The sequence below is a fragment of the Diabrotica undecimpunctata genome, chromosome 8 (genome assembly GCF_040954645.1).
Source record: "Diabrotica undecimpunctata isolate CICGRU chromosome 8, icDiaUnde3, whole genome shotgun sequence".
Taxonomy (NCBI): domain Eukaryota; kingdom Metazoa; phylum Arthropoda; class Insecta; order Coleoptera; family Chrysomelidae; genus Diabrotica; species Diabrotica undecimpunctata.
In genome coordinates, this window is record NC_092810.1 from 3,319,465 (window position 1) to 3,342,425 (window position 22,961).

General features: G+C 34.4%; 1 protein-coding gene across 1 annotated transcript in view; it reads left to right on the forward strand.

The window, feature by feature from the left end:
- Positions 1–20,504, forward strand: part of Lrrk (Leucine-rich repeat kinase) — a 52,379-nt gene extending 31,875 nt beyond the window's left edge. The window contains 22 exon segments of the mRNA XM_072542343.1: positions 410–711; positions 714–793; positions 1,135–1,320; positions 2,090–2,228; positions 3,232–3,500; positions 7,798–7,970; positions 8,035–8,377; positions 8,447–8,693; positions 9,477–9,668; positions 9,730–10,020; positions 10,125–10,455; positions 10,532–10,762; positions 13,573–13,751; positions 13,969–14,225; positions 14,278–14,484; positions 14,623–14,874; positions 14,927–15,068; positions 15,256–15,488; positions 15,545–15,740; positions 16,130–16,316; positions 16,370–16,618; positions 16,678–20,504. Of these exon segments, the coding sequence (XP_072398444.1) occupies positions 410–711; positions 714–793; positions 1,135–1,320; positions 2,090–2,228; positions 3,232–3,500; positions 7,798–7,970; positions 8,035–8,377; positions 8,447–8,693; positions 9,477–9,668; positions 9,730–10,020; positions 10,125–10,455; positions 10,532–10,762; positions 13,573–13,751; positions 13,969–14,225; positions 14,278–14,484; positions 14,623–14,874; positions 14,927–15,068; positions 15,256–15,488; positions 15,545–15,740; positions 16,130–16,316; positions 16,370–16,618; positions 16,678–17,341 (5,350 nt within the window). The 3' untranslated portion in view covers positions 17,342–20,504.
- Positions 20,505–22,961: the final 2,457 nt, after the last annotated feature.

Genomic DNA, 22,961 nt, shown 5'->3' on the forward strand with positions numbered 1-22,961 from the left:
CCTTTTGGGAAGATGTTATTCTTCTCTCCTCTTCCCCATTCAAACACTTGTTTTTACCCATTTTATTTTACCCTTCTCTTCGTCTTTTATCAAAGGGGGACTACAGCTTACATTGTTTTTCAACAAAATATGTGTTTCACTTAATATCTTTTAAATTTTATTTTTAAAATGTTCCTTAAAGCAACTTAATAATAGTTTTTATAATTGCTGGATAATAAGTAGTTTTCTACAGTGCAATTCAACAATGCACAGTGAAAATAAAAACATTTGGGCTTCAGTTCTTGAACTTTTGGAGTGACTGTACTTTAAGTTTCTTTTCATCTTCCAACAGTTCCAATTCTATCTTTATTTTGGAGTCATATTATGCTTTCCTTATTTCCCAAGATGATATTCTATTTGTATTTTCCAGTCATATGGACTTGGTAAAGCATCACATTTGGAACAAAAGTGTAGAAGTAACAGAGCAGATCCTCCACAATGACGATACATCCACTGAAGCCTCCTCCCAACTGTCTTCACTCAACCTGGCTCACAATCTCTTCACCAGCATTCCTGTGGTCATTCCTTGTTTGGCAGTGAACCTCACTAGGCTCAACATGGCGTTTAACTCACTGAGATCAATGTCACATATCACTAGTTACCCAAGTTCGCTCAAACAACTCGACCTGAGCCATAACCAGATAACTGTGTGGCCCAGTTTGCCTCAAATTGAGGCCAGGATAATATGGAGTTGGCTAATTTGGCATGCTACATGACTACTACTGCTTTTCGGGAAAGACACCAGATATTGTCAGTAAGTACTTTAAGGTTAGATTGTTATAAATAGTATTATAAGTCAAGCAAAAAAGATAAGAATATGGTAAAATTATACTCTAGAAAATTTCTACTGAAGCAAAGAATGCATTAAGAAGATCTAGTCCATTAGGTAGTGTACTTTTGTTTAATGACTAATTTTCTTATTTCAGTTTTTTACATTTGTTCTTGTTTGGTGTGTATCAATTGAATTGATTTTTTACTTACATATTCGAACACTTTACTGCAACATTTTCTTCTATGGTAGTCTTCTCTAATACATAATATGTTTACCCACCACCTTTATTTTATGTTTTATTCTTGAAATGTTGTTTATTTTAGTACGGAGACAACCAGGGCCGATCGCTAAGACACAGTGTACTACATTCTGTATGTTCCCATAGAAGGCATCTGAGGTTAGACAACTTGAGGACGTTAATCCTAGCTGACAATCAGCTGACCAGGATACAGCTAGCCACAGATGATGATGGCGACATTAGCAGCACTGACGATGAAGATCTTGAACGGGTAAGTCTTCAAATACAGTATAAGTTAGTGTATTTATTACTTTTTGTACATAAAGGGACTTGTTGTACAAGAATAATTACAAAACATGAGAATTTATGTTATGTGAAGATATTTTTATTTTTTTAAATTTTCCCTTTAGTCATTAACCATAATATCTGGGTATCCTTAATGGGATTTAAATTAGTATGGTGGGTGTCAAATGTATTGCTTATTTCTAAGCTAACCGAAATGTATAAAAGTATAAAAATCATTCATTTGTACCTAAAACAGCATTATTCCTAAATTACTTGATCAACTCCACAATTTTATTATTCATATAATATAATCAAAGCTCTGAACGGTTCTTGTGAACTGATTGTTCATCGAGGTTTCTTAATTATCTTACATTTTTCATCATGTGTTATGTTTTTACCTAATGTATAAATCAGCATATTCGTATCTAATGTCTTGGCAATGATCTTTTCACTTATACAATAATTTAGGCTTGTCTATGAATTTGCTGCTGTACTTTTATTGATAGCAATATACCTTTTTAAAATATACTTTTAGGCTCTTCAGATGAAATTTCTATTCGTAAATATCGAGTAAGTACCTACTCAATAGGTCTATTAACAAGTGAATCCTAATTAAGGTAAAAGCAAACACTGGATTATAACAGAACCTTGTGTACCTTCACAAACAGCAATAACAATTTCAAGCTCTCATTTGCTCTCTGTAAATTAGAGTGTTCAATGTTATTTGTCAGTAACACATCACGTTTCCTTTATAGGGCTCCCAAATTGGCAAATCTCGGTTGATGTTTCCAAATCTGTCTATGCTAGATATCAGCAACAACAATTTGAAGGAGATCCCGCCAAATATTAACGACCTAAACAACCTGTCAGTTTTGAACATAAGCGGTAATCTGGGTAAGTTTTTTTGTTAATTTTAAATCTTTATAATAATGTTGTGTACACCTTTAATATCAGTCAAAAGAATTAAGTGATAAATATGATTAGAAAATAAAAACAAGTAATATCAAAATTAATAGGTAAAATAGTTTATTTAGATCTAAATACTATACAATACATTGTAATAATACAAACAGACCCCTTCTACTACCATAGTGGTAATTTTCACTTTATGTTGCATGGTTTCAGAGCTTTTTCAAGGAATATATTAAACAAATTGTGGCACATACTTTAGTTCTTGTTATTGAGTGATATACCTTCTTGTAATCGATAAATGCTAAATATCTGGTCTATTTTGACCATCATTTTTTCTACGAAAAGATAATCCATCTCCAATATTTTCCCATATCTTCCTTTTTTTTTCATTTTCCATCTACCATAGATAAGGTTACTGATCCATCACTGATTACTCGATAGTTCTTCCATTTTTTCCCCTGTCTTAATGATTTTGTCTATTTTAACAAATCTCAAATCTTTTATGTATCATATGAAGCGATCAGATTGGTCTTATTCTGAAGGGACTTTCAAATTTTTTATTATTTTTATATTTTCCCAAGATTATTTCTGTCTGATTCTCTTCATTTAACACAGAAATTGTTAAAAAAAATTTATATCTGATTGTATTCTAGCTTTTAGATTATTCAGAACTTTTTATAAAGAATAACTTTTTTTCATAAAACTAAATAAGTTTGCCATATGGTGCCGACTTGGACATCCTGTATAAATCATAATATACAATGCTAAATATCTACTTATATGCTGCAATTTGTAAATAAAACAATCAAAGGTCTATGCACCTGTTTATTTCAGATTAAAAAAATATTTTTTAATTAAAAATATCAACTATATATCTAAAATATATCAATTTATCAACACTAGATTTATATCTTCCATTTTAAATGTAAATAATAACAAACCCACGTGGTAATTACCTCACCTAGTCACAAATCTATTTTTATAGACATAAACGAACTCCCACCACAGATGGGTTTGCTATCTCGGCTGTGGAACCTCAACACGCGCGGCACCAACCTTCAAGATCCGCTAAAGTCTATGATAGAAAGTAAAAAATACAAAACGATGGACATTATCGGCTACCTCAAGTCCGTTTTGGAAGACGCCAAACCCTACGCCAGGATGAAATTGATGATTGTCGGCGTGCAGGGCATCGGAAAGACCAGCTTATTGGAACAATTACGGCAGGAAGGAGTCACGAGGCGACGGCCAGAGGTTAGAATCTTCTTATTGTTTTTAAAACAAGATAAATACGTCAGCTGATCGCGTTGTTTTAAATATTTTGAAGGTTATGTTGCATAAGATGGTTAGATTTGCGTTTTTATGGGTTGTCATATTTTATTATACACTGCTCGAAACAAAATAGGACTTGTTATTTTTAATAATGAAATTATAATTGAATCGATTATTTCTTAATGGGACATTTAAGTGATATTTTCAAGTTTTGGGAAAACAGAAAAATGTTTCTTCTTCTTTTTTTCATTAGTATGGTTCGGTTAAAAGTGTGTATTAATCAAATCAATCTAAAATTTTGGATTTTCTTTATTGGACAGATTTTTCAAAAAAATTAACTTAGTTCCTTTCAGAAATAAACATTTGGGCATTTCGCATTTTAAGGCACTCTAACCTAGCCAAGCTTTTATATGACAGTTAACATACTCTTAAATGGTGTCAGAGTTGCCAAGTCTCCAGTTTTTTCATACTCTCACATAATATTAAAGAAATGCATATAAAAATTAATAGGAAATGCATTGAAATTATATAAAAATTCATAGATTTTAGTTAAATTAAAGATAATCAAATGCATATACAATAAAATTGATTACAATGATATAAAAAATTAATAGGTAGTATTAATTAAATTACCGTATATAATATTTGTTTTATACTTATTTAAAACTTGTAGCTTCTCATAACACAAATTATAATTTCGTAAAAGTAACTTATATTTTAAACCTTCGTATATATTTTACAAAAAAAAATATGGCAAGTTTTATACTTATTTAAAATTTGTAGCTTCTCATAACACAAATTATTATTTCGTAAAAGTAACTTTATATTTGTAACATTCATATACATATTTTACTAAAATAAATACGGCAACACTGTGACGCGGTGCCTTGAGGAAATATATTTGGTTAGGTTAGAGTGCCTTAAAATGCGAAAGGCCCAAACATTTTATAAAGCAAATTTAATTTTTTAGGTTTTTATATAATCCTTTAATATGGCAATTGTGTTTTGAAAAACAGCCACAAAAATATATTTAACCAAAATTAAAGAAATATCACTGAAAATATTTCGCGACACGAGACTTGCATTTTAAACCAAAACAGAGCGCGTGGTCAAATACAACATGACACAAATTTAAATATTTATTTCTTAAAGGGACTAACTTAGTTTACTTAGGTCCTTCCTGCGTTAAACCATTATTTTCTCACACGGAAAAGCGTAAGGAATAATCGAATTTAGTTCATTTCTGCACCAAACGGTATGTTTTTGGGTCAGTAATTAATATCGCATATTAAAAGAAAAATGGCCGAAATAGCACTTAAGCCCTTTATGTTATACAGGGTGAGTCATGAGGAACTTTACATACTTCTACCATATGTAGAGTCCCTCAGGGAGCATATCATGTGGCCACTAAAAAATGTCAACTCCTCTTCTTTATTAATTAACAGGGTGATTTGTGTAATTGACCATTTATTTCATTTTACTATAGTGTTTATACGGCTCATTTGATTTTTTTAATTTTTGCATGATACAGTACACTACTATCAAGCATTCGACTGGTATTAGCTAAACTAAAAAATTCCAGGACTGGCTTTGGAAAAATTAATTTAGGGATTCGTATTAAATATTACACCCTGTATAAATTTTTTTTAAAATGCAATAAGTGATTTTCAAACTACATAAATAGCCAATGAAAACGACATATGCGACAATGTTGTCGCACTTTTATTAAATTTTTAGTGAACGATCAAATCTTACCAAAAATAGAACAACCATAATGAAGTATCAAATTATAAGGTATTAATTTAAACAAATGTTATAAATTTCAAACATTTTACTTGAAATGATAAACTGAGTCACTGCACAACAAAAAACAGTAACCACTAACAATAACGAAGAACAATTTAAAAAAATATGTTCATAGTTATGATAAACCCATAAATTAGAACTGGAAAAGATACAATAATGGTAACAAAATAAAAATAATTCAAAATAGATTTTCGAAATGGAACCCTGCAGCCTGTACACATTTTTGTTGCCGAATTGTTAATTGACGTATTGAATTACGGATACTCTGGGGATCGGTTCTAATAGTATTACAACAATGTATAATTCTATCAATTAATTGTTGTCGGTTATTAATATTCACTGCGTAAACTAGTTGCTTCAATCGTCCCCAAATATGGTAATCAACGGGATTGAAATCAGGGGATCTTGAAGGCCACGAAATAGGACCTGCCCGTCCTATCCACCTGTTGCCAAAAACATTATTGAGATGTTGTCTCACTGCCAGTAAAAAGTGTGGGGGTGCAACATCATGCTGAAAATACATCCCTCGGATAGCAACGTTCGCGTTGGCAAGCAAATTCGGCAAAATATTTTGTAGAAAGTTCAAATAGACCTGCCCTGTTAAAGGACCATCAAAAAAGTGAGGACCTACTAATTGGTTATTTATGACACCAATCCACACGTTAACCGAAAACCTTAACTGAGAACGACGTTCTCGAATAGCATGGGGATTTTCTTCTGCCCACACATGTGAATTTCGTGAATTATTTATCCCGTCTCTGGTAAATTGGGCTTCATCTGTAAATAGTGTCCTGTATAGCGTTGGTCGATTATTGTTAATCCATCTACAAAATTCCAACCTATCGATCTCATCTCCAGCATGTAGTCGCTGAACCATTTGAATGTGATATGGGTATAGATTATTTTTTTGTAAGACTCTACTTACTTTTGATTGAGTAACATTGAGTTCTCGACTTACTTGTCTAGTGCTTATTGTAGGGTTCATAGTAACGGCGTCCATAATGTCATCTTCCTGCGCTTCATTTACATGTCGCTCTGTTGTTCCACTAGGAAAAGTGCCATTTTCTCGCAAATAATAAAAAACTGATCCAAATGTTGGATGACTGGGAGTTCGACGATTAGGAAATCTCCTGCGATATTCTCTACTAGCAGCCCTACCATTCCCATTACAGAATCCATAAATAAATATTATGTCTGCATATTCTGTGGTCTAAAACTGATGTGGCATTTTGAACGAAAGTAACAAAAGCTCTACCAAAACTAACACAATGTCCTTAACGTAGATATGACAGAAGAAATATGTATTCTTGTACACATAAATAACAATTGATAATGACAATAATGACAATGGGTATAAAATATCAAGAAACGTCAAACGGTCAACGCCAACCTTCATTTTAAACTTTTTTAGATTTATTTTTATTTAGTACAGTTGATGCAATGTATTATTATTTGACATAAAATTTTAATCATTTACAATCAACAAAAACTAACACATACAAGAGGTTTGACTTTTTAATCAATTTAATTTATTATTTATCGAAAATAATGCCCCAATACGATCTATGAGTAAAAATTTAAAATTGAAAAACAATTGATTCTATCGTAGAGATAATACAAAGTGACAGTAAAGATGTTAATTTTCTACGTATTAGATTATGTTGTAGGAACTCATTTTAATTAAAATGTTTGAAATTTATAACATTTGTTTAAATTAATTACCTTATAATTTGATACTTCATTATGGTTGTTCTATTTTTGGTCAGATTTGATCGTTCACTAAAAATTTAATAAAAGTGCGACAACATTGTCGCATATGTCGTTTTCATTGGCTATTTATGTAGTTTGAAAATCACTTATTGCATTTAAAAAAAAATATATACAGGGTGTAATATTTAATACGAATCCCTAAATTAATTTTTCCAAAGCCAGTCCTGGAATTTTTTAGTTTAGCTAATACCAGTCGAATGCTTGATAGTAGTGTACTGTATCATGCAAAAATTAAAAAAATCAAATGAGCCGTATAAACACTACAGTAAAATGAAATAAATGGTCAATTACACAAATCACCCTGTTAATTAATAAAGAAGAGGAGTTGACATTTTTTAGTGGCCACATGATATGCTCCCTGAGGGACTCTACATATGGTAGAAGTATGTAAAGTTCCTTATGACTCACCCTGTATACTTATTATAAGTAAATATGAATCAATTGCTATTCATCCATCTATTGTATTTTTACTTGGATTCATAATTCGACTGCTTCTTTTCTATTATAATAGTATTCATCGAAGGTTATATAGAACGTTACAATGAATATAACATTCTATTTTAGATAGTTTTTGCTGTAGACTAGTTGATATTCTATTTTTCGCGAGAAATAATGAACTTAAAGGATTATATAAAAAATATCGTCAGCAATTGCACTTTTATACGTTTTATAACGGTGTGCGATTTGATATTTTGTTTTGTAGCACTGGGCGAAACGTATGGGCAACAAAAATATAAACGTAAAAACATCGAGAGGTTCCAACATGTCCACTGTGGGAGTCGATATCGGTGATTGGGTCTACGAGAAAAAAGTGAGGCTGCAATCCTCGCACGGACCAGTAGTGTTCAGAACGTGGGACTTTGGAGGACAGAAAGAGTAAGTTTGCCACTAATCTGTCTGTCTATTGTATGTCCGATCCTGTTTTTTGTCTCTACTTTAGATACTATGCCACTCACCAATACTTTCTATCAAAGCGCAGCCTGTATCTGGTAGTTTGGAGGATAACGGACGGGCATCGAGGCATAAACGAAATCCTCCAATGGTTGGTCAACATCCAAGCTCGCGCTCCAAACTCGCCGGTTATAATAGTCGGCACTCACTATGACGTCATTCAAGAATTCAACCCGAACATCTCCGAAGAGTACCAACAGATCATTAGGGATCGGTTTATCAACGTCGTTGATGCCGAGAAATGTGGCTTGCCTAGGGTTTTGGACACCATAGAAATCAGCTGTAAAACTAGGCATAATATAAAGTTGTTGTGCAATTTAATATATGACACTGTAAGTATTTTGGATCCCTTCAAGTTTCATACCATACCATTTCCTGTTAATCTCTTTTATCTGTTCTAGGTTTTCAGTTTGAGACCACCTGGTAGTAAAGAATTGCTTCTGGAACAAAAGGTTCCTGCCACCTATTTGGCGCTAGAAGACGTTATAAACTACATAGCGGCAGAAAGGAAAGTTAACGGTTTGGATCCGGTACTGACCGCCGAACAGTACAGAAACTTGGTGACCACCGAAATGCTTCAGAGGTACAACAAAACCTTCAGAGATTGGTCCGAATTACACCAGGCCACGCTATTTTTACATGAAAACGGTGAGTCCATCGGTCTATTTATACTAACGCCTGAATATCATTGGTTAACTAACGTAGGAAGACGATTTTGAACTGTCATAGTTGCAAGTTTTCTTGTGAATTAGTAAAATTCTCCCTGTTCAAGGTTTTCGGATGTCGTTGTATCTTTTTTTTGAGACCCTCAGGATGTGTTTCGATTCCAATGGCCTCTTTGTTTGAAAAAATGGGTAAAGTGACTTAGTAGACCAAGAAATTAGAAATGGGTGACCTGATACAAATGGAAAAGAGTTTCTAAAACGTGGTTCATTTTAGAAGAAGACTTAAGTGATAGCTGAAGAGGATTTTTAGCTCTCATATTTGCCAGTTTTCTTGTGAATTAGTAAAATTCTCAATGTTCAGGGTTATCGGATGTTGTTGTGTCTTTTGTTGAGACACTCGGGATGTATTTCGAATCCTACGGCCTCTTTGTTTGAAAAAATGGATATAAAGACTTATTGGACCAAGAAATGAAAAATGGGTGACCTGATTCATATGAAACAGGGTTCCTTAAAGGTGGTAAATTTCACAAGAAGACTTCAGTGACAGCTGAAGACGATTTTGAGCTCTCATATTTGCCAATTTTCTTGTGAAATAATAAAGTCTTCATGCTCAAGGTTATTTGGTGTGTTTGTCTTTTTTGTTGAGTCACTCGGGATTTATTTCGATTCCAATGGCCTCTTGGCCTATAGGCGAAGGAATTTCAGCATATTATCGTATTATTAACAGTGCTAAACATATAAAAATAGTCTGTTTGTGTCTATTTAGGTGTTTTACTCCACTACGACGATGCTACGCTTAAAGATCTGTATTTCTTGGATCCTCAATGGTTGTGCGATATGCTGGCCCATGTCGTTACCATACGAGAAATCAACCCCTTTGCACGTACAGGCGTGATGAAATTGGAAGACCTGAAACATATCTTCAAAGCTAGTAACATCGGACCAATGGATACGAGAGGTGAGCACACTCCAAATTCCTGTCTTTTAACAGAAAATTTTAAATATGTAAATTTTTCAAGGCTACATCGTAAATTTACTGAATAAATTCGAAGTAGCATTGACCTGGGACTCCAGAACACTTCTAATACCATCACTGTTGCCTTCTGAAGAAGATATTATCATGGCTCAGATTTATCCGGGACAGTTTCATCCAATGGTTAAGGTTAAAGTGCCCCTAAGGTCAAGAGGTTGGGCAGTAAGGAACAAGAAGATCAGCGTGTCGCCAAAATCGGTTTTATACAGAGATCCGAGCGTACAGAGGACGTTTGAGATGAGCTTGCCATCTGGAACTTCTTCACCTGCCAAAAATGGTAAGATTAATGTCATCAAAACCTCTAGAATCGATCTTATAAAAAATGCTGTAGTATCCTACTGATTGCGCCAAGTTTTTAGCGTATTAATACCTTGTTTTTAGTTACTCCACCAGAAGAAGTCCAGTACCAACTAAAATCGAAAGCCTCAGACAAATCCATGACCCGTTTACTCTTAATGTCGTACTTTCCCTCGGGTTTTTGGTCGCGGCTGATCTCCCGCATTCTAGCCGACGATACCATAATAGACATAATCAGATCTTTCTTCATATTGCCGAAGGATGCGGCTCAAGATGCACAGCTAGCCAAAGTTTTGGACCTGAAAGCCGAATGGGTGCTCTGGCAGACTGGATTGCAGTTAAAGTATGGAGATATCACTCTGTTTCGGATGAAAGAAGTGTTGCACAACTCTGCAGCTTACTATAGACAATTAAAGTAAGTGTTACATATTATTTGTTGTTTATTGGTCAAGATAATACCTTTATATGTCATGTTTAATGGTTTTTGTCAGGTTTCGACTGAAACAAGAAGGTGTGTGGTCTGAAATCGACTTCCAGAACAGTTCAATTTTGGAGATACACTTTCCAGTTGAATCTTTGGTTGTTCAACCGCTATTCAACGAGAACTGTCAAATTGACGGCTATAAGATTAAAGACGAACTGGTGATAGAACCTTCCACCGAATGCACTGCCCAACTTTTAGCTTTAACTGTGGATCATATCGACATTCTTCTAGAAGATTGGTAAGAAATTCCCTTAACATTAGCATTTATTCACTTCGTTTTTTGACAGTGTTTATTTTATTTTATTTATGACCAATAAAAGCAGAAAGATTCTATGCGTTGACTTGAATATTAATTACGCTGTTGCTTGTGCTACCCAATTATCCTTGGTCAATATATTCGAATCGTATGGTTTCACAATGCACGTTAATTCTCCTACAAGAATTACTAAAACAACATCTACCATAATTGATTATATTGTCTCAGATTTCTCACTCTTTAATGGACGATCTACAATTATTAATACAGGACTATCTGGTCATGAAGCAGTATATACCAAGTTGTAACACTCTTAACCCTTTCACTGCGGGAACCTTAAAAATTGATGCCTGTCCCATGCGCGTTAAATCCACGAATGCGAGTATACTCGTTATGAGCAGTTGACTAGTTGACACTCCGGCGATTATACTCGTCTGGAGCAGCGCACCGTACAGGACCAACACACCAACAGAACAGTTTTATTTTCCATTTCTAGTTAAGATTTTTTCTGATATCTAATTATGAAATAAGAGTTAACAAAGTGACAGCAGTTTTTATTGATAGTACAGAACAAAATTCGAAAAGAAATAAGAAACCACTTATCATTCTTACAGAGCTATAAAGATGATGTCAATTTTTGTAAAGCATTTGAATCAAAAGTCTTTTTTTGTGTGGTAAATACCAAAACAAGGCACAACACAAAGTGCTACATGACAGACGGAGCACATATATCTTGATTCTGCGCGTGTTTTATTTTTGTCACATACACCGCACCTCTTAGTCGGATTTTTTTTATAGGTTGTCGGTGGAACTACATCAGGAAAATGTCTTTCTGTGAGCCTCAAGTCACATTCAGCTCCACATCTTTGTGTATTCGAGGTATTTCTTTGAATTGGTTCCAATCTTACTTGAGGAATACGAAACAACTAGTTAGAGCAAATGATACTGACTCTAGTCACAAAAACATTGTATGTGGAGTACCACAAGGTTCAGTACTGGGTCCTCTACTTTTTCTTTATAAATGACATCAATAACTTAAAAATTAATGAAAAATTTTTTTCTTTTTGCTGATGATACCAGTATTACCTGGAGGAACTCTAATATTGCCACTCTTCATGCAATTATAACTTCTGATCTATTTAAAATAAAAACCTGGTCCGACTCTAATTTACTCTCTTTTAATGTGGATAAGACAGTAGCATTATCCTATAAAGGAGCTTTTCAACCCTTAACAATAACAGCCAGATCAGTATCGTTGATTCTGTAAAATTTCTAGGTATTTTTATAGACAGCAACCTTAAATGGTCTCTTTATATCGATTTGTTAAGTAAGAAACTAGCCTCAGCCTGCTATGCAATAAGATCTGTGTCGAAGGAAATCAGTTTACAGTCTGTCCCAAACCCTTCTTTCAGTGCGTCACTAATTTTGACGTCATATAGGATTTTAAGAATGTCGAGAATTATTGCATGAAATTTTAGTTAAATCTGACAGTTGAAGGATCGTAATCGGCTAAATGTGAAAAGGTTATTTTTTGAAAATGTGGAGTAAAAATTTTAAGAATTTAAATTTTTTTTAATTTACATATTAGAGGTCCCGTCTTGTATAAAAAATTTTATTGTGCATTATATTGGAACGGCAGTTTGTCATAATTCCTATTCTATACATTCCAAGGAAAGTGCTTAATTACCTAAGATTTATTTATGTATTTATTATTATTTATTACAAACACTATGGCTAAAATGTATAGTATTTAAACTACTAATATGAATATTTTTTAGAATAATTTAAAACTTACTTCACGAACGGCAGAAACTGGTAATAAAGTTGTCCCAGCCTCTTTTTCTAATTGAAAATAATTTAATAATTTTAATATTATTCTTTGTTCATTCTCGGTATATCTCGGCATATTTAAAATATTTTTATGACAATAAATACAAAATTAAATTTTCACTGTAAAATGTCTAAAAATACTATCCTGGAATGACAATTATCATTTTATCAGTTGACATTGTCAAAGTACTGTCACTATCGAGACCATCTGCGTCAAATTATATTTATGCGCATCATTGATTGGATATCTATTTAGCGTATTCTAAACTCCGACCAATTATATATCCGTAAGTAGAATTCGCTTTAATATACAAATACCCGTGAACGAAATATAATTTTCTAAGTTCTATGTATAATAATCACAGACTCACGTTTTTTTCTGTCACTTCTAGCTTAATGCGTTAGAGAGAATTCGATAAACTGTGACGCACTGAAAGAAGGGTTTGGGATGAACTATAGCATCTTCCAAAATAACATATTTTTCTTTGTTCGAGTCTCATCTTCGATATGGCCTTCCTTTTTGGGTTCTACAGCTGCCCAATCTGATGTTTTTCCAGCAAGACCTAATCATGACTACTCCACCAGAAATTCAAGCTTTGATGTGTATTTGCCGATGCCGTCCACTGAGTTAGTAAAGAAATCTATATTATATTCAACAGAAAAATTATACAACCATCTCCCTTTGCAACTTAAATCTACAACTTCTTTCGTTAAGTTCCGTAAATTGACAAAAGCCTATCTATCTGAAAGACCATATTATTCAGTGGAAGAGTACCTAAAGTATTTTTATATATATTTGTGATTATCTTTTATTTTGTGATATTGACGATTTATGTAATTTTGATAAATGTTAATGGTTATTGTTATTTTTTTGACTTTTTGTAAGCTTTGTCCATAAAATTGTACAATAAAGCATATTTCTATTCTATTCTATTTACATAGAAAAATCTCCACTTTTTTAGGTACCCCACTCTCGGTACCAGATTTGTTCACACTTCCGAAGGGAAGTTCCTGATAACGCGCCTTATTCCATGCCCTAGTTGTTTAAGTGCGTCCACCGACAACGAACATAACTTGAATGATTTTCCACCCTCTAGTAGCCACCTATTAGAGCCGCTTCAACAGGAAAATGAACATTCAGGTAATGTATTTATTATTTGAATATTAAATAAACGTTAACCATTATATCATATGAATAAATTTATAGTATAAAAAACATCGATCATATTTCCTGCAAATATATGAGAGAAACCAACCGCAAGACTAGATGGCAATATCCGGTTCGAAGGACCAATGCATACAATTTAATTACTTGATTAAACAACGAACTTTTCTGATTATCATTGTTCTTATTTTAGGCCACCACGATTTGCACAGGATCCGAAAATCGCAGGAATCATATACTTCAGAATGCGACAGTGGCGTTGGACCAGATTCAGCGAGCTCCAGTCGAATACCGTCAGTGGAAGGCCATCCTGGTGTCCAACAAGAAGAAGATAAACCCGTGATATACTCATGGATGGTAGAAGAATGTATCCTGGAAGCGTACGGCAGCAAAACAGTCGTTTGTCCCACTCACGGGGATTGCTCGTTAGTAAGAATTGCCGGAGATACGGTAAGACATCTTTACACATTCTCTTTGGTGATTTTAGTTGAGTTTATTGTAGATTTTTATGGATTTGGGCGAGAGGTACATCATTAGACCCGAAAATATTAAGAAAGGTAGATTATTGGGACGCGGAGCTTTTGGTTTCGTCTTCAAAGGTTCGTGTAAGATAAGAGGGTCCAATAAAACGATGGACGTGGCTATGAAAATGCTCCAGCCTGTTCAACCCGGTCCCAATGCTCGGCAATCCGCAGTTATAGCCTTTAAGGTAATATTATACGTAATTTTGCAATACAGCAGTTTAAATATTGAAATGTTTTGGTTTTTATATTGACCTTTTCTTATATTCCTGATTATATTCCATCTTATCTTTATATTTTTAAATGTGCCCAAACCTTTGTTGCAGGCTGCTCAGGGCAAATGGGACAGAGATCCTTTACAGTACGCGTGTAAAGCGTATTGTACGGCTAGACAGGAGTTAAACATTCTCTTATCTCTTAAACATCCAAACATAGTACCTTTTGTGGGTGTATGCACGAGTCCCCTTGCTTTGGTACTTGATTTGGCTCCTCAAGGAGCTTTAGATCTGGTGCTAAGGCATTATAGAAGATCAGGAGCTAAAGTAGGACCTTACACGCTTCAAGCCATCATTTTGCAAGTGAGTTTTTGGACTTTTGGGCCGAAAAAGTAATGTTAATCGATTATTTTAGGTAGCCAAAGCTATTGAGTACCTTCATAGACAACATATCATATACAGGGACCTAAAATCGGAGAATGTATTGGTTTGGGAGATGCCTCCGCCTTTTGTAGACCACCCGGAACATCCTGTTCATATTAAAGTTGCAGATTATGGTAAATATTACATAAATAGACTGCACGTGCAAAGTTCGTCCTCCACTCCAGCTATTTTTTGAGCCACAACACTTAAAGGGTATCTGGAATAAGATACTTTTTAGCTTTGTGCCAAGGAACAAATTGGTGGATAAGAAAATAGTTAGGGGTCATCTTATAACCAAATATACAACATTATTTATTTTAGGTATTAGTAGACTGACCTTACCTTCTGGTACTAAGGGATTTGGAGGCACCGAAGGCTTCATGGCACCCGAAATCATGAGATACAACGGAGAAGAAGAATACACTGAAAAAGTGGACTGTTTTTCTTTCGGCATGTTCGTGTACGAGCTTCTGACTTTACATCAACCGTTCGAAGGTCACGAGTCAGTCAAGGAGTGTATTCTGGAAGGCGGTAGGCCAGCTTTAACTTACAGGGTTAGTTTATATCGTCTCCTATACTATTATCGTATAATAAATTAGTTAATGTTTAGGAAACTTTGTATCCCAGCTACTTTTTGGATCTAATGGTGCTGTGTTGGTCCCAACAACCGAAGGACAGACCTTCGGCTAGCCAGATCGTTTCGATAGCAAGCGCGCCTGAATTCACCCATCTCTGTGATGTAGTCTCGTTGAAACATCAAGCTCCTGTCGTAGCTACGACCAGTGCTGCCCTCACTCATATAACAGGTCAGTGTTGTATCTTATTTTAGCTCTATCGAGATTAAATCTTTAAAATGTTAAAAACCGCGTTGAGAATTTAATGCTCGACGTTTCGGCACCCATTTTTAAGATGGATACGGTACCGTTCGAGTTCGGGGTCTCAATCTGCCTACTCCCCTCACTCGAGACGTACCAGTATCGTGTTGTGTATAAATACAAGAACCGTCAAACGGCACTGAGGTCTCAATCTGCCTACCCATCAGTGTCACTCGACATTGAGGATATGAGGATTTTGTTGTAATCTAGGCGACACAATTTACATAATCGTTTCTTCAGTATAGGCAACACAACTTACATCACGCAAAAATCGTATCAATTATGACGCTGTTGTTGATTAATTTTTTTTTTTTTCGTAGACGAAGGATTATCGGGCTCGGAGATGTGGCTGATGTGTGCCAATTCAAGGGTAGACTTACTTCTGGCGGCCGAAAGGGGATGGCTACAGTACCATACGATGACGTTACCTATTAGAGCTACAGCGGCTTGCACAGTGGGCGATTCAATTTGGATCGGCGACTATTCCGGAAAACTGCACGCTTATTCGTAAGTAAAAATCATTTTTGCATCAATATAAGTTAATATTTGGTTATTTTTAGAGCAAATGACGGACGGAAGTTGTTCTTCTATACTTTGGACAACCAACCAAATACACAAGTGGAGGCGTTATTGTATTTGCCGTCACTGAAGAGAGTAGCATGTGCCTTGTCCAATGGTAGACTGTTTTTGGTCAACTCTGAATCCAAACCATTGACCCCGACTGCTGCAGAAGGTTCCTTCGTTATGACAGAGCTGGGTTCCATGTCTGCAATCAACTGTATGTGTGGTATATTCGATCAAAAAGAAGGGTATGTGTGTGTTTTTATAAAATCAAGTCTCCTTTGAGTATTTACAGATTATTTTGCAGGTCTTGTGAGTTATGGTGTGGCGAATCTGACGGTCAAATTTCCATCTACACTATTAAAGATCAAGTAGTAGCAGGGCACGAACTCGTCAACCATTACCAACCAGTTATCGCCAAAGTTGACGTTATGAACATCATTGCAGTCGAAAGCAACGTCTGGTCATACGTGAGACCCCATTGCGTCGTCTACCAGTGGGATTCTAAGACGAAAACCATCATAAACAAACTGGACTGTTCCAAACTAGTACCTTGTTCTGAAAGCCTCAAATCCATAGCTATCGAGGAACACTTGAGCCCGAGCAACTGCCAAGTAACCAGCCTGGTTGCCCTCAACGACGAGCTTTACATCGGTACGACCTGGGGCTGTGTCATCATAGCGGAACGGTTCACTCTTCGACCCATCACCATCTTCCGTCCATACGAAGAGGAAGTTAGAGCCATCGTACCTCTGCACACGGGGAAAAGTACTCAAGGAACCCAAGAAAAGGTGCCTCTAATTGCGACGATCGGTAGGGGATACCGGAATCTGCTGTCTAGGTACACTGACGTACCTATAAGTACCGGAACCCCTTTACCGAGTCCGATGATGGGCGCCATGGTTCCACCGACTGTCAAACCTAACATGTTTGTTTTGTTATGGAGGGCAGAACATTGGAATGCTGTTTGAAATGAGAGAAAGTATTTTTTTGATATTATTTTGACCATTCCCTATAAGAGTCTGTTTTTTTTTTAATTTACGTTCGTGACGAAACAAAAATATGCGGGAAATAGACAGGAGGAGGGGAGGATGGATGGAAACAGAGAAAAGAAGAGAGGATGAGACTACAAGCGAGAAAAAGAATGAGAAACAAGAGCAGAGAATAAGAGACGGGGAAAATAAAAAAGGTTTATTCTTTATTTTACTCCTTTTAAGACGCAAAACTTATTTTAAGTTACTTATACTGCTGCGTTAACTTAAACCTACATCACAATACCAACGAAAGCATCAAATTAATAAAAAAAGAGAAGTAAAATGTTTTAGTTCCCTTGTTAAAAATACTCTTTTATGTTGTTATTATAACGTTAAACATACATATTCCCTTTGATATAGGCAACACAATATACATGATAACCCGTACGGTGTAGTCAACACAAAATGTAAGAATACTAAGATATACCGGATGGTGAATCGCCAAACGGGCAATAGGAAACTCGATAGGAAATTCTAACTTGTTGAATTCCTGCTTTCCTAATTATTTTACATCAAAAGTCATAAGAAACTATTTGTAGAGGACTGAAATCTGTATTAAAAACAAATGTTAAAATTATTCTATGAATTAAGCGTACTCCAAAATTTTGCAAAAATATAATACATTAAAGGAGGGCCACACACGGTACAAGAATGTGTACGACGTGTTGCGTTTGGTCGTATTGATGTTTCTGATATTTGACAATAGTTAAATTGTCAATATTTTATTTTATGATTAAACTATAAACAATAAATTTTTACAAATACTACTACTATTGAACAATAAATAGTACTTTGTAAACAATAAATTATATTGTTTACAAAGCAATAAAGTTGATGAAATGTACTCAGTTCACGAAAAATCGCAATAATGTATTCAGGCAATAGTGCGAGCACTCCCAGATCTTTATGTAACGTAAGATATTATAATACACTCCAATTCAATTCCAGGTTATACAACAATTCAAAGAATTTCAATACAGTTTTACTGTGATCCTTCCTAAAAATAATTTATGAGAATTTCTAAACATAAAACTATAACAAATGTTCAAACAATAAGCCATTTTGTACTAAGCAGAATCCCACTCGATTGTAAAATTATCGTGTAACATTAGCCAGAAAACGTGGCGTTATTTTTGCACTCTCTTCAATACAATAATCTGCATGTTTAATGCTTCAATATCTGTAAATTTTTGGTCAGAATAGATTTTAATTTAAGATGCAACCAGATAAAATAATCGTTTGAAGCTAGATCGTCCGATCTCGGGGGGGGGGGGGCACTTAATGTTACAGCAGTCAGGTCCAATCAAACAATTATTAAAGCTGTTTTTAAGGAATTCCTTAACCTACCAGTTATTGTGCGCAGGGCATCTCTTTTATACGTACGTGTAAAAAATTTGCGTGGTAACCTACATAACCTAACTCCGTAAATAATGAAGTGAGTAACGTCCCATGACATCTGTCAACGTCCAAGTGTCATGTCATAGAACTGCTAAAATGTCAAGGTATATGTCAGCATCCATCCATTTGAAACCAAATTTCTTCTTCATCTGGAGCTATTTCTGCAAGTCAGGGTAAAATCTCTTCTTGTAGCAAGTCTAAAAACTTTTTTGAGTTTAAATTTTCCTCATAGAAAAATGGCCCAATAATCTTGTGTCTAAATAGTCCTAACCAGACATTTATTTTGCGACGATATTGGGCATGGCCTTTAATAATATCCTCAGGCTTTCTTGTCGACCAAACCCTATAATTTTGAACATTTGGTTTATTATTTAATGTGAATGTACATTCATCACTAAACAAAATGTTTTAAAAATTGTCTGTCTGCATTAGCCCTCTCTAAAATATCATAACAAAATTCTGCTCGTCGCTTATCATCTCCTCTTAGTTCTTGATGACATTGAAATTTATATGAACGGAATTTATTCCTTTTCAAAATTTTTAAGGCCGTGGAATTATGAATATTAAACTGGTCTGCAATGGTCCGAGAACTTATTCTAGGATTTTCTACAACAGTTGTTAATACATTTATTTCATTTTGATTTTCTAAATTTCTTGGTACCTCAGCAATATTGTCTGTACAGGTACAATTAGAAATCACGGTCCCAGTATTTTCAAAATTTTGTATAATCCTTTGAATTGTTGAATGACTTGGAATTGGTATATCTTACGCTAAATAAAGAACTGGCAATTCGCGCACTATTGCCTGAATTAAACATTTTTATTATTGCTACTTTCTCATCAACTGAATATCAGAAACATCAGTATGACCAAACGCAACATGTCATACACATTCTTGCACCGCGTGTGGCCTGACTTTAAGGGGTGGCCTGAAAAATGTATTATATTCTTGCAAAATTTTGGAATACGTTTAATTCGTAGAACAATTTTAACATTTGTTTTCGATACATATTTCAGTCCTCTACAAATAGTTTTTCTTGATTTTTGGTGTAAAATATTTAAGGAAGTAGGAATTCAACAACTTAGAATTTCCCATTGAGTTTCCTATGACCCGTTTGACGATTCACCACCCTGTAGACAACATAACAGTAATTATGTTGATGTAAGTTACATCACGTTGTTTGTGATGTTTTAAAGTAGGCTCCTTGGTCTTACAATCTAAATCGTTAACTTGTTTTTACATAGTTACGATTGTTATCTTCATGTTGACATTTTGTATGAAGAAATATTGCAGATAAACCAAGAAACAACGATAATTCGTCTAAACAATGCAGTAGAAAAGTTGAAATTGATATAAAATGAGGAATAGTCGCTGAGAAGACATAAAACTGCTTATCTACTTTCATAAGACCACTTCAGACTGTATTAATGGCACAATCTGGTAAAAAGAAACCGTTGTCACTTTTTTCTTCAACATATTCAAGTACTTTCTTAATTAGTTGTTTGCAGGGTTCGTTCAATAAAAAACATAACCTCAAATCAATTTATTACAACTTGAAAGTGACACTTTCAACATCAATAGTCGTTTGTGTTGGTAATATTCGTCAATAACAAGATGCAATATTTCTTTTGACAAAACCAACGATGAACCAAATAGTAGGATTTAATATTTACCGAACAAATTAAAATTTTGTGATTTTTATATTTTGTTTTTTAAGAAAACTTAGGGATTTTATAAAATGGTAGTAAATTGTATTTTTCGATTGTTTAAATAATGTATAGGCACATCAAAAGTATCTAGGTGTGATTAGTGAGATTTTTATTTCGGTTTTACATCATATACAACAAATTTTACTTATACAATTATTTTATTTGGATATATATCGTTTAGAAGACACGATGCAGAAGAGCTGGATAGTAATTATTATATTTAAGACACCTGTTTTTTGGCATGAGTTTGCTTTTGTGGCTATAAAGTTCTAGCTCATTCAAGATGACATCGAAAACGGTGACATTTCTAGTGACGTTTGGAACATGAGAAAATATATATAAACATGTGTTGTTGACAGTTGGAGAACAGTGGTATTTCGAGTCTTGAAGTTCAAGAAAACAGTGATGACTTGATAAAACAACAGTTCTATGAAACGCTAGAAGAAAATGCCCAGAAAATCCCGGGAGAAGATATATTCATCCTCATAAAGAGATTTCAACGCCCAAACAGGTAAAGAAAATTGCTTCAGAGATGTTGCAGATACAAACTCAAAACATGACACAACAAACAATAATGGAGAAAGAGGAACGAATACCACCAGGGTAAAGAACTAGAGACAAACCTAAACTGATATGGAGACAAATAGTGGAAGAAGACTTAAGAAGTATGAAAATTAGAAATATAGGAAGGACAATCAAATAGAGAGAAGAATGGAAAAAAGTAGTGGAAACAGCGAAGTCACACCAGAAACTGTAAAACCAAACCCAGAGTGGGATGATCCCCACACAAAAAAAGATCTTTAAGTGAAAACAACTTCAGCTTCTTCAGGAGCGTAGAGCTTGTATATACAGTGTAGCTAAAAGTTTATGGTCGGTATGGACCTTCGTGAGAAACACCTGTTTAAAAAGAGAGCGGTATATTAGGTCCGCCCTTTATATCGTCGAAAATGCATCAGTGGAAATAAAAGAGGGGAAGTTCAACGTTGCCAAACTTATTGGTTTTATTTGACCTGTTGTCTTTTTAGCATCTGAACAATGTTGTAAGATAATCAAATTTGGTCGAATTGCTTTAAATGTCAGCTTACTGTTTTTTATTGGGAATATGCCACAATTTGCACAAAGATAGTGCAAACACTCCTGACCATGGAGCTGCACGAAGGCGGAGTCAAAATTCACGTAAAGGCAGAAAGGTTCTATTGTGAGTGGAATTTTACAGTGCATAGTACAGTGCGTTTCTAACGAATAGAGGTGGGTCGTTGACGTTTTTATCGTTAACGAAACTGAACCGTTTTTCGTAAACAAGTAACTAGTTAAATTATTCAACTAGTTGATTGTTTAACAGTAGTTTCAAATAAGCGAGTACATAAACAAACATGCTTTCTTGAATCGAAGAAAAAATACTGAAGTATGTTTTCTTATTCAATGGCTTTTCAAATTTGCTGTAGCTGATTTATAACTAAACTTTTCTTTGCAAATATTGCAGTCTTCTCACTGTTAATGTCTTTCTCAAAGTGATGTCATAAAATACTAACATTTTTACGCGCAGATAAACACAATAATACAAAACATCAATCGGGGACTCCCATATGTTAATATTTCAAATTAAAAATAATCGATCATTGCAATATTCAGAAAGTCGAGCATGAAAGCTGCATCTTCTACAAATGTGCGTTTTTTGAAAATAAAATTATTACTCTTATACTAGGTAAATCATTTTAACTTAGAAAAAGACTTCTTAATTGAATATATACATTAAATAAATCCTTTAACGAACAATCAAGATTTAAAATCGAAAATGCAGATCAATCGAAAATCGAAACTAATTCATTAATCAGAATACCTACATAGTTATTTTATTTTCAACGTCAACCGATCGCTCTACTGTTCATCGCCCCGAAAGAGTCGTGATGTTATTTTTAGTTTTGTAGTAGTCTCTCAGATCAACTAATTGTCCTCGTCGACGTGAAGGATTCGTTGTTCCTCTGTTTACGTCTACACAAAACGTAGTTTTTTTTTTTTAATCAAGCATCAACTGGTTGGCTTCGCAGTGAGAAACCGTAGATTCGTTAACGACAAATAAACGATTGTATAAAACGGTTCGTTGATTCAACGCTGATCTCTGCAGAACAGAACTAGTTTGTTATGCCACGTGTATTGCATAACATATCTTCTGTTGGTTGGTTGGTTGGTCTTTCATAAAGCATAATAAATAAAGACAGTACTAGTAAAGCATTAGGAATGAGCAGGTGTATTATATTAAATTTAAACTGGACGAAAAATTACGTCTTTTAATTTAAAATAAGATATTTGGTATTTTCCAAATAATATCTTTGAAACCATAATTCCCTTTTGGAGGTAGTAGATGTGAAAATAAAAACTAGTTCTATAAAAATGAAATCAAATAAAAAATAATTCCAACACTACTGTTTAAATTAAGAATAACTCCAAA